General features: G+C 49.1%; 1 protein-coding gene across 2 annotated transcripts in view; it reads left to right on the top strand.

Annotated features, from left to right (window-relative positions):
* LOC135530270 (thioredoxin domain-containing protein 11-like) overlaps positions 1-5,909 on the top strand; it is a 62,919-nt gene extending 57,010 nt beyond the window's left edge. The window contains exons 9-13 of one of the 2 annotated variants that reach the window (XM_064958620.1): positions 1,085-1,236; positions 1,918-2,030; positions 2,586-2,666; positions 4,226-4,789; positions 5,018-5,909. In XM_064958620.1, coding sequence (XP_064814692.1) covers positions 1,085-1,236; positions 1,918-2,030; positions 2,586-2,666; positions 4,226-4,789; positions 5,018-5,024 — 917 coding nt within the window. In that variant the 3' untranslated portion in view covers positions 5,025-5,909. Of the gene's footprint in view, positions 1-1,084; positions 1,237-1,917; positions 2,031-2,585; positions 2,667-4,225 lie in introns of both variants that reach the window. The other variant, XM_064958621.1, reaches the window with a different exon arrangement.
* Positions 5,910-13,045: the final 7,136 nt, after the last annotated feature.

Genomic DNA, 13,045 nt, shown 5'->3' with positions numbered 1-13,045 from the left:
CTGGGTAAGACTGGGGAGTTACTGGGTCAACTAGCTACTGTTACAGAGTCTCTGGGGAGTTACTGGGTCAACTACCTACTGTTACAGAGTCTCTGGGTAAGACTGGGGAGCTACTGGGTCAACTAACTACTGTTACAGAGTCTCTGGGTAAGACTGGGGAAACTAGCTACTGTTACAGAGTCTCTGGGTAAGACTGGGGAGCTACTGGGTCAACTAACTGCTGTTACAGAGTCTCTGGGTAAGACTGGGGTGCTACTGGGTCAACTAGCTACTGTTACAGAGTCTCTGGGGAGTTACTGGGTCAACTAGCTACTGTTACAGAGTCTCTGGGTAAGACTGGGGAGTTACTGGGTCAACTAGCTTCTGTTACAGAGTCTCTGGGGAGTTACTGGGTCAACTAGCTACTGTTACAGAGTCTCTGGGTAAGACTGGGGAGTTACTGGGTCAACTAGCTACTGTTACAGAGTCTCTGGGGAGTTACTGGGTCAACTAGCTACTGTTACAGAGTCACTGGGGAGTTATTGGGTCAACTAGCTACTGTTACAGAGTCTCTGGGGAGTTATTGGGTCAACTAGCTACTGTTACAGAGTCTCTGGGGAGTTACTGGGTCAACTAGCTACTGTTACAGAGTCACTGTCTACTTGGAAACAGACCTGGGTTTAAATACCATTTGAAATCATTTAAAATTCTGCAGCTGTGCTTGATTGGGGCGGCAGGGTAGCCTAGTGGTTAGAGCGTTGGACTAGTAACCGGAAGGTTGTGAGTTCAAACCCCCGAGCTGACAAGGTACAAATCTGTCGTTCTGCCCCTGAACAGGCAGTTAACCCACTGTTCCTAGGCCGTCATTGAAAATAAGAATGTGTTCTTAACTGACTTGCCTGGTTAAATAAAGGTAAAATGAAAAATTGAGCTTGCCTGGCTTAATGGACCAATACAAAGTCCTGAAGCGGCTAACCCCACCCATCTGGCACTCCAGGCAGGCTAAAGCAAAGTGTTTGGAAGATTCGTAATAGTATTAGAACCCAGGTCAGGTCGAGGGAAAGTAGACCGCTTTACCCATGTGTGTGTCGTCTTGCCCCTCCAGAGTTGTTCATCAGGAACTTTAGCGCCTCCCACAGCCCACTGCAGAGACGCCTGGTGGGGAGGAGAGAGGAGGAGGAGAGGCCCCAGAAGAGACCCCTCATCTCAGAGCTGACCACCACCTCTTTCCTTACTGCTGTCATGGATCCTCACAGGGTGGGTGAGAGAGAGGAGGCATCCAGGGAGATGGAGTAGAAAGGAGAGAGGAATGAGGGAGGAGCAGGGAGGGAGGTGAGAGAGGAGTAGGAGAGGCCCCAGAAGAGACCCCTCATCTCAGAGCTGACCACCACCTCTTTCCTTAGTGCTGTCATGGATCCTCACAGGGTGGGTGAGAGAGAGGAGGCATCCAGGGAGATGGAGTAGAAAGGAGAGAGGAATGAGGGGAGAGGGAGGAGCAGGGAGGGAGGTGAGAGAGGAGGAGGAGAGGCCCCAGAAGAGACCCCTCATCTCAGAGCTGACCACCACCTCTTTCCTTAGTGCTGTCATGGATCCTCACAGGTGAGGGAGTAGAAAGGAGAGAGAAAGGGGAGAGGGAGGAGGGAGGAGCAGGGAGGGAGGAGAGAGAGGAGGCAGCCAGGGAGAAGGAGTAGAAGGGAGGAGTGGAGAGGGAGGGAGAGAGAGAGGAGGAGCAGGAGAGGGAGGGGTGGTCCTCACCTCCACCTCACACTGATTTAACATTATAATAACTGTGTGGTTTGATTTGACAGACCTTTAAAGACACGTCCTAGTTCAGTTCAGACTGGTTTCTGGTTTCTAGGATGGACAAGGGTTATGGCTATAAAATGTCTTTTCTTGATGAATGTGATACATGACTCTTTGACTTATTGTGTCCTCCAGGATGTGGTGCTGTTCTACTACAGTCAGTGGTGTGGCTACTGCTCCGTTCTAAACCACGTCATCATCCAGCTGGCTAGAATGTTCCGTGGAAACAGCACCGTCACCATCGCCAGGTAGGGCTGACTGGCTGGCATCTTGGGTGGCTGACTGACTGGCTGGCTGGCTGGTTGGCTGACTGGCTGGCTGGTTGGCAGCTTGGGTGGCTGACTGACTTGTTGGCTGACTGACTTGCTGGCTGACTGGCTGGCTGGCTGGCTGGCTGACTGACTGACTGGCTCGCTGGCTGACTGACTGGCTCGCTGGTTGGCTGACTGACTGGCTCGCTGGTTGGCTGGCTGACTGACTGGCTCGCTGGTTGGCTGACTGGCTGGCTGACTGGCTGGTTGGCTGGCTGACTGACTGGCTAGCTGGCTGGCTGACTGACTGGCTGGCTGGCTCGCTGACTGACTGGCTGGCTAGCTAGCTGGCTGGCTGGTTGGCTGACTGGCTGGTTGACTGGCTTGCTGACTGACTGGCTGGCTGGTTGGGGGGGTTGTTTCTATTTTGTGACGTAGTGCTGAATTGGGTTGAATTTTATTACGCTTTTTTACATTCCATTGATATTCAACTGTTTCCAGTTAAACTTCCTGTAGTAACAGGATGTGACGTCATACTGTCTCTGTGTGTAGGGTGAACGTGGCGCGTAACGACCTGCCGTGGGAGTTCATGGTGGATCACTTCCCCTCTGTCCTCCTCTTCCCCAGACACAGGTAAGACAGAACACACACCTGTCCTCCTCTTCCCCAGACACAGGTAAGACAGAACACACACCTGTCCTCCTCTTCCCCAGACACAGGTAAGACAGAACACACACCTGTCCTCCTCTTCCCCAGACACAGGTAAGACAGAACACACACCTGTCCTCCTCTTCCCCAGACACAGGTAAGACAGAACACACACCTGTCCTCCTCTTCCCCAGACACAGGTAAGACAGAACACACACCTGTCCTCCTCTTCCCCAGACACAGGTAAGACAGAACACACACCTGTCCTCCTCTTCCCCAGACACAGGTAAGACAGAACACACACCTGTCCTCCTCTTCCCCAGACACAGGTAAGACAGAACACACACCTGTCCTCCTCTTCCTCAGACACAGGTAAGACAGAACACACACCTGTCCTCCTCTTCCTCAGACACAGGTAAGACAGAACACACACCTGTCCTCCTCTTCCTCAGACACAGGTAAGACAGAACACACACCTGTCCTCCTCTTCCTCAGACACAGGTAAGACAGAACACACACCTGTCCTCCTCTTCCCCAGACACAGGTAAGACAGAACACACACCTGTCCTCCTCTTCCCCAGACACAGGTAAGACAGAACACACACCTGTCCTCCTCTTCCCCAGACACAGGTAAGACAGAACACACACCTGTCCTCCTCTTCCCCAGACACAGGTAAGACAGAACACACACCTGTCCTCCTCTTCCTCAGACACAGGTAAGACAGAACACACACCTGTCCTCCTCTTCCTCAGACACAGGTAAGACAGAACACACACCTGTCCTCCTCTTCCTCAGACACAGGTAAGACAGAACACACACCTGTCCTCCTCTTCCCCAGACACAGGTAAGACAGAACACACACCTGTCCTCCTCTTCCCCAGACACAGGTAAGACAGAACACACACCTGTCCTCCTCTTCCCCAGACACAGGTAAGACAGAACACACACCTGTCCTCCTCTTCCCCAGACACAGGTAAGACAGAACACACACCTGTCCTCCTCTTCCCCAGACACAGGTAAGACAGAACACACACCTGTCCTCCTCTTCCCCAGACACAGGTAAGACAGAACACACACCTGTCCTCCTCTTCCCCAGACACAGGTAAGACAGAACACACACCTGTCCTCCTCTTCCCCAGACACAGGTAAGACAGAACACACACCTGTCCTCCTCTTCCTCAGACACAGGTAAGACAGAACACACACCTGTCCTCCTCTTCCTCAGACACAGGTAAGACAGAACACACACCTGTCCTCCTCTTCCCCAGACACAGGTAAGACAGGACACACACCTGTATGTACATGACCTGCTTAGACTGTTGTTGAACACACTGTTTTCTGTGTACTGAACAAGACCTGTTGTCGAACACACTGTTCTCTGTGTACTGAACAAGACCTGTTGTCGAACACACTGTTCTCTGTGTACTGAACAAGACCTGTTGTCTATGATTCACTAATATGAAAGATTTCCCACAGCCTCTCATGCCTCATTTAGTCAGACTAACTAGTCTAATGTCACTTCCTGACTATCTTCGTCTCTTAGGAAACACATGTCCGTCAAGTTCCCGGAGGACACGCCCATCACTCTCCCCACCCTATTACGCTTCATCCTGAAGCACTCCGACTCCGCCCACCAGCCAATGAAAGCAGACGGATCCGACCCTCACCCTCACGTTCTCCTCAAGGCGGAGTTCCGCGCTCTACAAGGAGAAGTCCAGACGTTACATCTGGCACGCCAGCGCCTCTCCAACCAACTGGCCCAGCTGTGGCGAGACAACCGGCGGTTATCCTTCAACGCCGTGGCCCTGGAGACCCACAATGCACTGCTGCAGTCCCAGAATGGCGAGCTGCAGCGCGAGAGGCTGAGCCTGGTGGAGCAGCACAAGGAGAAGAGTCGTCAGTTTGGGGAGGCGGTCAGGAGACTACAGGAACTAGCGGACGCGTCAGAGAACCTTCTCACTGAGAATACACTGCTGAGGGTTTTACTGGGAGCTCTGAGAGCCAGGGAGCCAGAGACAGGGGAGGAGGAGGAGGGGGAGGAGGAGACAGGGGAGGAGGAGACAGGGGAGGAGGAGGAGGAGACAGGGGAGGAGAGGAGTTATATGGCCTCTTGACAGGGGAGGAGAATACCCTGCTGAGGGTTTTACTGGGAGCCCTGAGAGACAGGGGAGGAGGATGAGGAGGAGACATGGAGGAGACAAGGAGGAGTAGGAGACAAGGAGGAGACATGGAGGAGGAGGAGACAAGGAGGAGACATGGAGGAGGAGGAGACAAGGAGGAGGAGACAGGGGAGGAGGAGGAGACATGGAGGAGACATGGAGGAGGAGTTAATGGCCTCTTGATGAAGGGGCATGTCATGCCAAGTAATGCTGGTAGAATGGAAACAGCTGATGAATCACAGCCTCTTGACACCCCCCCCCCCCACCTAGAAGAAAGAGGAGGTACTAGGGGGGGCCCTGACAGATGGCGGGAGGAGGGAGACCAGAGGAATCACAGCTTCATAATGCTCTCCTAGTGGAAGGAGGGAACAAGACATGGACACAGCAGCTTTATAACCATGTGGCGTAGGATGTCCTCTGGACAGAGGAGGAGACGGGGAAGACAGGAGATGATGCCACAGAGAATGCAGAGGGACAAAATAACTGTAAAATGTCCTGTTGATGACGTCTCTAAGCTTCGGACTTTAGAATGTGTGTAACACTCTAGAATCATAATGCCAACTCTAGAATCCATGAGGGGCTAGTGGTCCGGGAGAAGGTTCTACCCAGTGAGGTCAGAGAGGAGCGACCGGCCCCGTCACAGAGAGACCCAAATACAGGTCAAATGGGCGGTCGGTGACATGGAACGACAAGAAATGGAATAAGCCCAATGGGCCGATGAACACTAGAAATGTGCCTCAAATGGCACCCTATTCTCTATGCAGTGTGAGTCTAGCTAATAGGGGTTTCATTTGGGACATATACCCTAGGTGAGTTTAGTAGTGAGAAGCGATCTTCTGAAGCCTGGTTTTTGGTTGTGTTTTTTTTATTTTTCCAAGGAGCACCAAGTGATTTCTCCATAGAGAATGTGTATTTTGTTTTTGTTTCTTTTTGTTAAATTAATCTATTTTTACAAGAATCGCTAAAAATGTCTTTCTATGTAACGTTAATTCAGGTATAGAGAAGATGCAGCTGTTTTACATGTGAAATATTGAACAGATTTTTACTGATTAAAATGTTTTAATTTAATCAACCGCGTTGTGGATTTATTGTTTTCTTCAGACTCGCTCACAGTTAGAATCGAGATGCATTGGGCCTTAACCTGACGGCCAATAGGATAGCCGGTTGCACCTCGACAGCCAATAGGATTGCTGGTTGCAACTCGACAGCCAATAGGATTGCCGGTTGCACCTTGACAGCCAATAGGATAGCCGGTTGCACCTCGACAGCCAATAGGATTGCCGGTTGCACCTCGACAGCCAATAGGATTGCTGGTTGCATCTCGTCTGACGTTGGTTGAGCACTTTCTTCTTCGCAACCTTCTTCAGTATGTCAGTTATTTTCCTGCATATTGTCTGCTTAAAGAATCCCTTGTATCTGAATAGAACCGTGTCAATATGGACAGTAGAGGGCCCCACATGTCTGTGAAATCAGTTTGCCAGTGATACACCATAAATAAATACACACACACACACATACATACAATCATTGGCGCATAAAATATGCTGAGGAAGGATAATGTTTCATTAGATGATTGGTACATGACTTCCTCAGGGTGGATAATGCTTCATTAGATGACTGGGCACATGACTTCCTCAGGGTGGATAATGCTTCATTAGATGACTGGGCACATGACTTCCTCAGGGTGGATAATGCTTCATTAGATGATTGGTACATGACTTCCTCAGGGTGGATAATGCTGCATTAGATGACTGGGTACATGACTTCCTCAGGGTGGATAATGCTGCATTAGATGACTGGGTACATGACTTCCTCAGGGTGGATAATGCTTCATTAGATGACTGGGCACATGACTTCCTCAGGGTGGATAATGCTTCATTAGATGACTGGGCACATGACTTCCTCAGGGTGGATAATGCTTCATTAGATGACTGGGCACATGACTTCCTCAGGGTGGATAATGCTTCATTAGATGATTGGTACATGACTTCCTCAGGGTGGATAATGCTGCATTAGATGACTGGGTACATGACTTCCTCAGGGTGGATAATGCTGCATTAGATGACTGGGTACATGACTTCCTCAGGGTGGATAATGCTTCATTAGATGACTGGGCACATGACTTCCTCAGGGTGGATAATGCTTCATTAGATGACTGGGCACATGACTTCCTCAGGGTGGATAATGCTTCATTAGATGACTGGGTGCATGACTTCCTCAGGGTGGATGTTTCATTAGATGATTGGCACATGACTTCCTCAGGGTGGATAATGCTTCATTAGATGACTGGGCACATGACTTCCTCAGGGTGGATAATGCTTCATTAGATGACTGGGCACATGACTTCCTCAGGGTGGATAATGCTTCATTAAATGACTGGGTACATGACTTCCTCAGGGTGGATAATATTTCATTAGATGACTGGGCACATGACTTCCTCAGGGTGGATAATGCTTCATTAGATGACTGGGCACATGACTTCCTCAGGGTGGATAATGCTTCATTAGATGACTGGGCACATGACTTCCTCAGGGTGGATAATGCTTCATTAGATGACTGGGCACATGACTTCCTCAGGGTGGATAATGCTTCATTAAATGACTGGGTACATGACTTCCTCAGGGTGGATAATATTTCATTAGATGACTGGGCACATGACTTCCTCAGGGTGGATAATGCTTCATTAGATGACTGGGCACATGACTTCCTCAGGGTGGATAATGCTTCATTAGATGACTGGGCACATGACTTCCTCAGGGTGGATAATGCTTCATTAGATGACTGGGCACATGACTTCCTCAGGGTGGATAATGCTTCATTAGATGACTGGGCACATGACTTCCTCAGGGTGGATAATGCTTCATGAGATGACTGGGCACATGACTTCCTCAGGGTGGATAATGCTTCATTAGATGACTGGGCACATGACTTCCTCAGGGTGGATAATGCTTCATTAGATGACTGGGCACATGACTTCCTCAGGGTGGATAATGCTTCATTAGATGACTGGGCACATGACTTCCTCAGGGTGGATAATGCTTCATTAGATGACTGGGTACATGACTTCCTCAGGGTGGATGTTTCATTAGATGATTGGCACATGACTTCCTCAGGGTGGATAATGCTTCATTAGATGACTGGGCACATGACTTCCTCAGGGTGGATAATGCTTCATTAGATGACTGGGCACATGACTTCCTCAGGGTGGATAATGCTTCATTAAATGACTGGGTACATGACTTCCTCAGGGTGGATAATATTTCATTAGATGACTGGGCACATGACTTCCTCAGGGTGGATAATGCTTCATTAGATGACTGGGCACATGACTTCCTCAGGGTGGATAATGCTTCATTAGATGACTGGGCACATGACTTCCTCAGGGTGGATAATGCTTCATTAGATGACTGGGCACATGACTTCCTCAGGGTGGATAATGCTTCATTAAATGACTGGGTACATGACTTCCTCAGGGTGGATAATATTTCATTAGATGACTGGGCACATGACTTCCTCAGGGTGGATAATGCTTCATTAGATGACTGGGCACATGACTTCCTCAGGGTGGATAATGCTTCATTAGATGACTGGGCACATGACTTCCTCAGGGTGGATAATGCTTCATTAGATGACTGGGCACATGACTTCCTCAGGGTGGATAATGCTTCATTAGATGACTGGGCACATGACTTCCTCAGGGTGGATAATGCTTCATTAGATGACTGGGCACATGACTTCCTCAGGGTGGATAATGCTTCATTAGATGACTGGGCACATGACTTCCTCAGGGTGGATAATGCTTCATTAGATGACTGGGCACATGACTTCCTCAGGGTGGATAATGCTTCATTAGATGACTGGGCACATGACTTCCTCAGGGTGGATAATGCTTCATTAGATGACTGGGCACATGACTTCCTCAGGGTGGATAATGTTTCATTACATGACTGGGCACATGACTTCCTCATGGTGGATAATGCTTCATTAGATGACTGGGCACATGACTTCCTCAGGGTGGATAATGCTTCATTAGATGACTGGGCACATGACTTCCTCAGGGTGGATAATGCTTCATTAGAAGGTTTCACTTCTTCGGTCTGTTAGCTCTTCTCTCTCATCTGTAACACTGAGATAAACATCCCAACGGTTCGCTGTACCTGCTCCCCTTCAGTCCATTAGCTCTTCTCTCTCATCTGTAACACTGAGATAAACATCCCAACGGTTCGCTGTACCTGCTCCCCTTCTTCAGCCCGTTAGCTCTTCTCTCTCGTCTGTAACACTGAGATAAACATCCCAACGGTTCGCTGTACCTGCTCCCCTTCTTCAGCCCGTTAGCGCTTCTCTCTCTCGTCTGTAACACTGAGATAAACATCCCAACGGTTCGCTGTACCTGCTCCCCTAATTCGGTCCGTTAGCTCTTCTCTCTCGTCTGTAACACTGAGATACACATCCCAACGGTTCGCTGTACCTGCTCCCCTTCTTCGGTCCGTTAGCTCTTCTCTCTCGTCTGTAACACTGAGATAAACATCCCAACGGTTCGCTGTACCTGCTCCCCTTCTTCAGCCCGTTAGCTCTTCTCTCTCGTCTGTAACACTGAGATAAACATCCCAACGGTTCGCTGTACCTGCTCCCCTTCTTCGGTCCGTTAGCTCTTCTCTCTCGTCTGTAACACTGAGATAAACATCCCAACGGTTCGCTGTACCTGCTCCGCTTCTTCAGCCCGTTAGCTCTTCTCTCTCTCGTCTGTAACACTGAGATAAACATCCCAACAATTCAGAGAGAAATACTAGAAGAATACTATCACTAATAATATAAACACAATGAGTAACGATAACTTGGCTCTATACACAATGAGTAACGATAACTTGGCTCTACACACCATGAGGAACGATAACTTGGCTCTATACACACTGAGTAACGATAACTTGTCTCTATACACACTGAGTAACGATAACTTGTCTCTACACACCATGAGTAACGATAACTTGGCTCTATACACAGTGCGTAACGATAACTTGGCTCTATACACAATGAGTAACGATAACTTGTCTCTACACACCATGAGTAACCATTACTTGGCTCTATACACAATGAGTAACGATAACTTGGCTCTATACACAGTGAATAACGATAACTTGGCTCTATACACACTGAGTAACGATAACTTGGCTCTATACACAATGAGTAACGATAACTTGGCTCTATACACAATGAGTAACGATAACTTGGCTCTATACACACTGAGTAACGATAACTTGGCTCTATACACACTGAGTAACGATAACTTGGCTCTATACACAATGAGTAACGATAACTTGGCTCTATACACACTGAGTAACGATAACTTGGCTCTATACACACTGAGTAACGATAACTTGGCTCTATACACACTGAGTAACGATAACTTGGCTCTATACACAATGAGTAACGATAACTTGGCTCTATACACAATGACTTGGCTCTATACACAATGAGTAACGATATCTTGGCTCTATACACAATGAGTATCAATAACTTGGCTCTATACACAATGAGTAACGATAACTTGGCTCTATACACACTGAGTAACGATAACTTGGCTCTATACACAATGAGTAACGATAACTTGGATAGCAGTATAGGTAGGAGACAGGGGACAGTAGATAACAGTACAGGCTGTTTGGTAGGAGACAGGGGACAGTAGATAACAGGACAGGCTGTTTGGTGGGAGACAGGGGACAGTAGATAACAGTACAGGCTGTTTGGTAGGAGACAGGACAGTAGATAACAGGACAGGCTGTTTGGTAGGAGACAGGGGACAGTAGATAACAGGATAGGCTGTTTGGTGGGAGACAGGGGACAGTAGATAACAGGACAGGCTGTTTGGTGGGAGACAGGGGACAGTAGATAACAGGACAGGCTGTTTGGTAGGAGACAGGGGACAGTAGATAACAGGACAGGCTGTTTGGTGGGAGACAGGGGACAGTAGATAACAGGACAGGCTGTTTGGTGGGAGACAGGGGACAGTAGATAACAGTACAGGCTGTTTGGTGGGAGACAGGGGACAGTAGATAACAGGACAGGCTGTTTGGTAGGAGACAGGGGACAGTAGATAACAGGACAGGCTGTTTGGTAGGAGACAGGACAGTAGATAACAGTACAGGCTGTTTGGTAGGAGACAGGACAGTAGATAACAGGACAGGCTGTTTGGTAGGAGACAGGGGACAGTAGATAACAGTACAGGCTGTTTGGTAGGAGACAGGGGACAGTAGATAACAGTACAGGCTGTTTGGTGGGAGACAGGGGACAGTAGATAACAGGACAGGCTGTTTGGTAGGAGACAGGGGACAGTAGATAACAGTACAGGCTGTTTGGTGGGAGACAGGGGACAGTAGATAACAGGACAGGCTGTTTGGTAGGAGACAGGGGACAGTAGATAACAGTACAGGCTGTTTGGTGGGAGACAGGGAACAGTAGATAACAGTACAGGCTGTTTGGTAGGAGACAGGGGACAGTAGATAACAGGACAGGCTGTTTGGTGGGAGACAGGGGACAGTAGATAACAGGACAGGCTGTTTGGTGGGAGACAGGGGACAGTAGATAACAGTACAGGCTGTTTGGTAGGAGACAGGGGACAGTAGATAACAGTACAGGCTGTTTGGTGGGAGACAGGGGACAGTAGATAACAGTACAGGCTGTTGGGCAGGAGACAGGGGACAGTAGATAACAGGACAGGCTGTTTGGTGGGAGACAGGGGACAGTAGATAAAAGGACAGTCTGTTTGGTGGGAGACAGGACAGTAGATAACAGTACAGGCTGTTTGGTAGGAGACAGGGGACAGTAGATAACAGGACAGGCTGTTTGGTGGGAGACAGGGGACAGTAGATAACAGTACAGGCTGTTTGGTAGGAGACAGGGGACAGTAGATAACAGTACAGGCTGTTTGGTGGGAGACAGGGGACAGTAGATAACAGGACAGGCTGTTTGGTAGGAGACAGGACAGTAGATAACAGTACAGGCTGTTTGGTAGGAGACAGGGTACAGTAGATAACAGTACAGGCTGTTTGGTAGGAGACAGGGGACAGTAGATAACAGTACAGGCTGTTTGGTAGGAGACAGGGGACAGTAGATAACAGTATAGGCTGTTTGGTAGGAGACAGGGGACAGTAGATAACAGTACAGGCTGTTTGGTAGGAGACAGGACAGTAGATAACAGGACAGGCTGTTTGGTAGGAGACAGGGGACAGTAGATAACAGGACAGGCTGTTTGGTGGGAGACAGGGGACAGTAGATAACAGGACAGGCTGTTTGGTAGGAGACAGGGGACAGTAGATAACAGGACAGGCTGTTTGGTGGGAGACAGGGGACAGTAGATAACAGTACAGGCTGTTTGGTAGGAGACAGGGGACAGTAGATAACAGTACAGGCTGTTTGGTGGGAGACAGGACAGTAGATAACAGTACAGGCTGTTTGTTGGGAGACAGGGGACAGTAGATAACAGTACAGGCTGTTTGGTGGGAGACAGGGGACAGTAGATAACAGTACAGGCTGTTTGGTGGGAGACTGGGGACAGTAGATAACAGTACAGGCTGTTTGGTGGGAGACAGGGGACAGTAGATAACAGGACAGGCTGTTTGGTGGGAGACAGGGGACAGTAGATAACAGTACAGGCTGTTTGGTGGGAGACAGGACAGTAGATAACAGTACAGGCTGTTTGTTGGGAGACAGGGGACAGTAGATAACAGTACAGGCTGTTTGGTGGGAGACAGGGGACAGTAGATAACAGTACAGGCTGTTTGGTGGGAGACTGGGGACAGTAGATAACAGTACAGGCTGTTTGGTGGGAGACAGGGGACAGTAGATAACAGGACAGGCTGTTTGGTGGGAGACAGGGGACAGTAGATAACAGGACAGGCTGTTTGGTAGGAGACAGGGGACAGTAGATAACAGGACAGGCTGTTTGGTGGGAGACAGGGGACAGTAGATAACAGTACAGGCTGTTTGGTAGGAGACAGGGGACAGTAGATAACAGGACAGGCTGTTTGGTAGGAGACAGGGGACAGTAGATAACAGGACAGGCTGTTTGGTGGGAGACAGGGGACAGTAGATAACAGGACAGGCTGTTTGGTGGGAGACAGGGGACAGTAGATAACAGTACAGGCTGTTTGGTAGGAGACAGGGGACAGTAGATAACAGGACAGGCTGTTTGGTGGGAGACAGGGGAC

Source organism: Oncorhynchus masou, unplaced genomic scaffold (assembly GCF_036934945.1).
Source record: "Oncorhynchus masou masou isolate Uvic2021 unplaced genomic scaffold, UVic_Omas_1.1 unplaced_scaffold_1309, whole genome shotgun sequence".
Classification (NCBI taxonomy): Eukaryota; Metazoa; Chordata; class Actinopteri; order Salmoniformes; family Salmonidae; genus Oncorhynchus; species Oncorhynchus masou.
The sequence above is the reverse complement of the archived record's forward strand: the minus strand, read 5'-3'. Positions and strand labels throughout refer to the sequence as shown.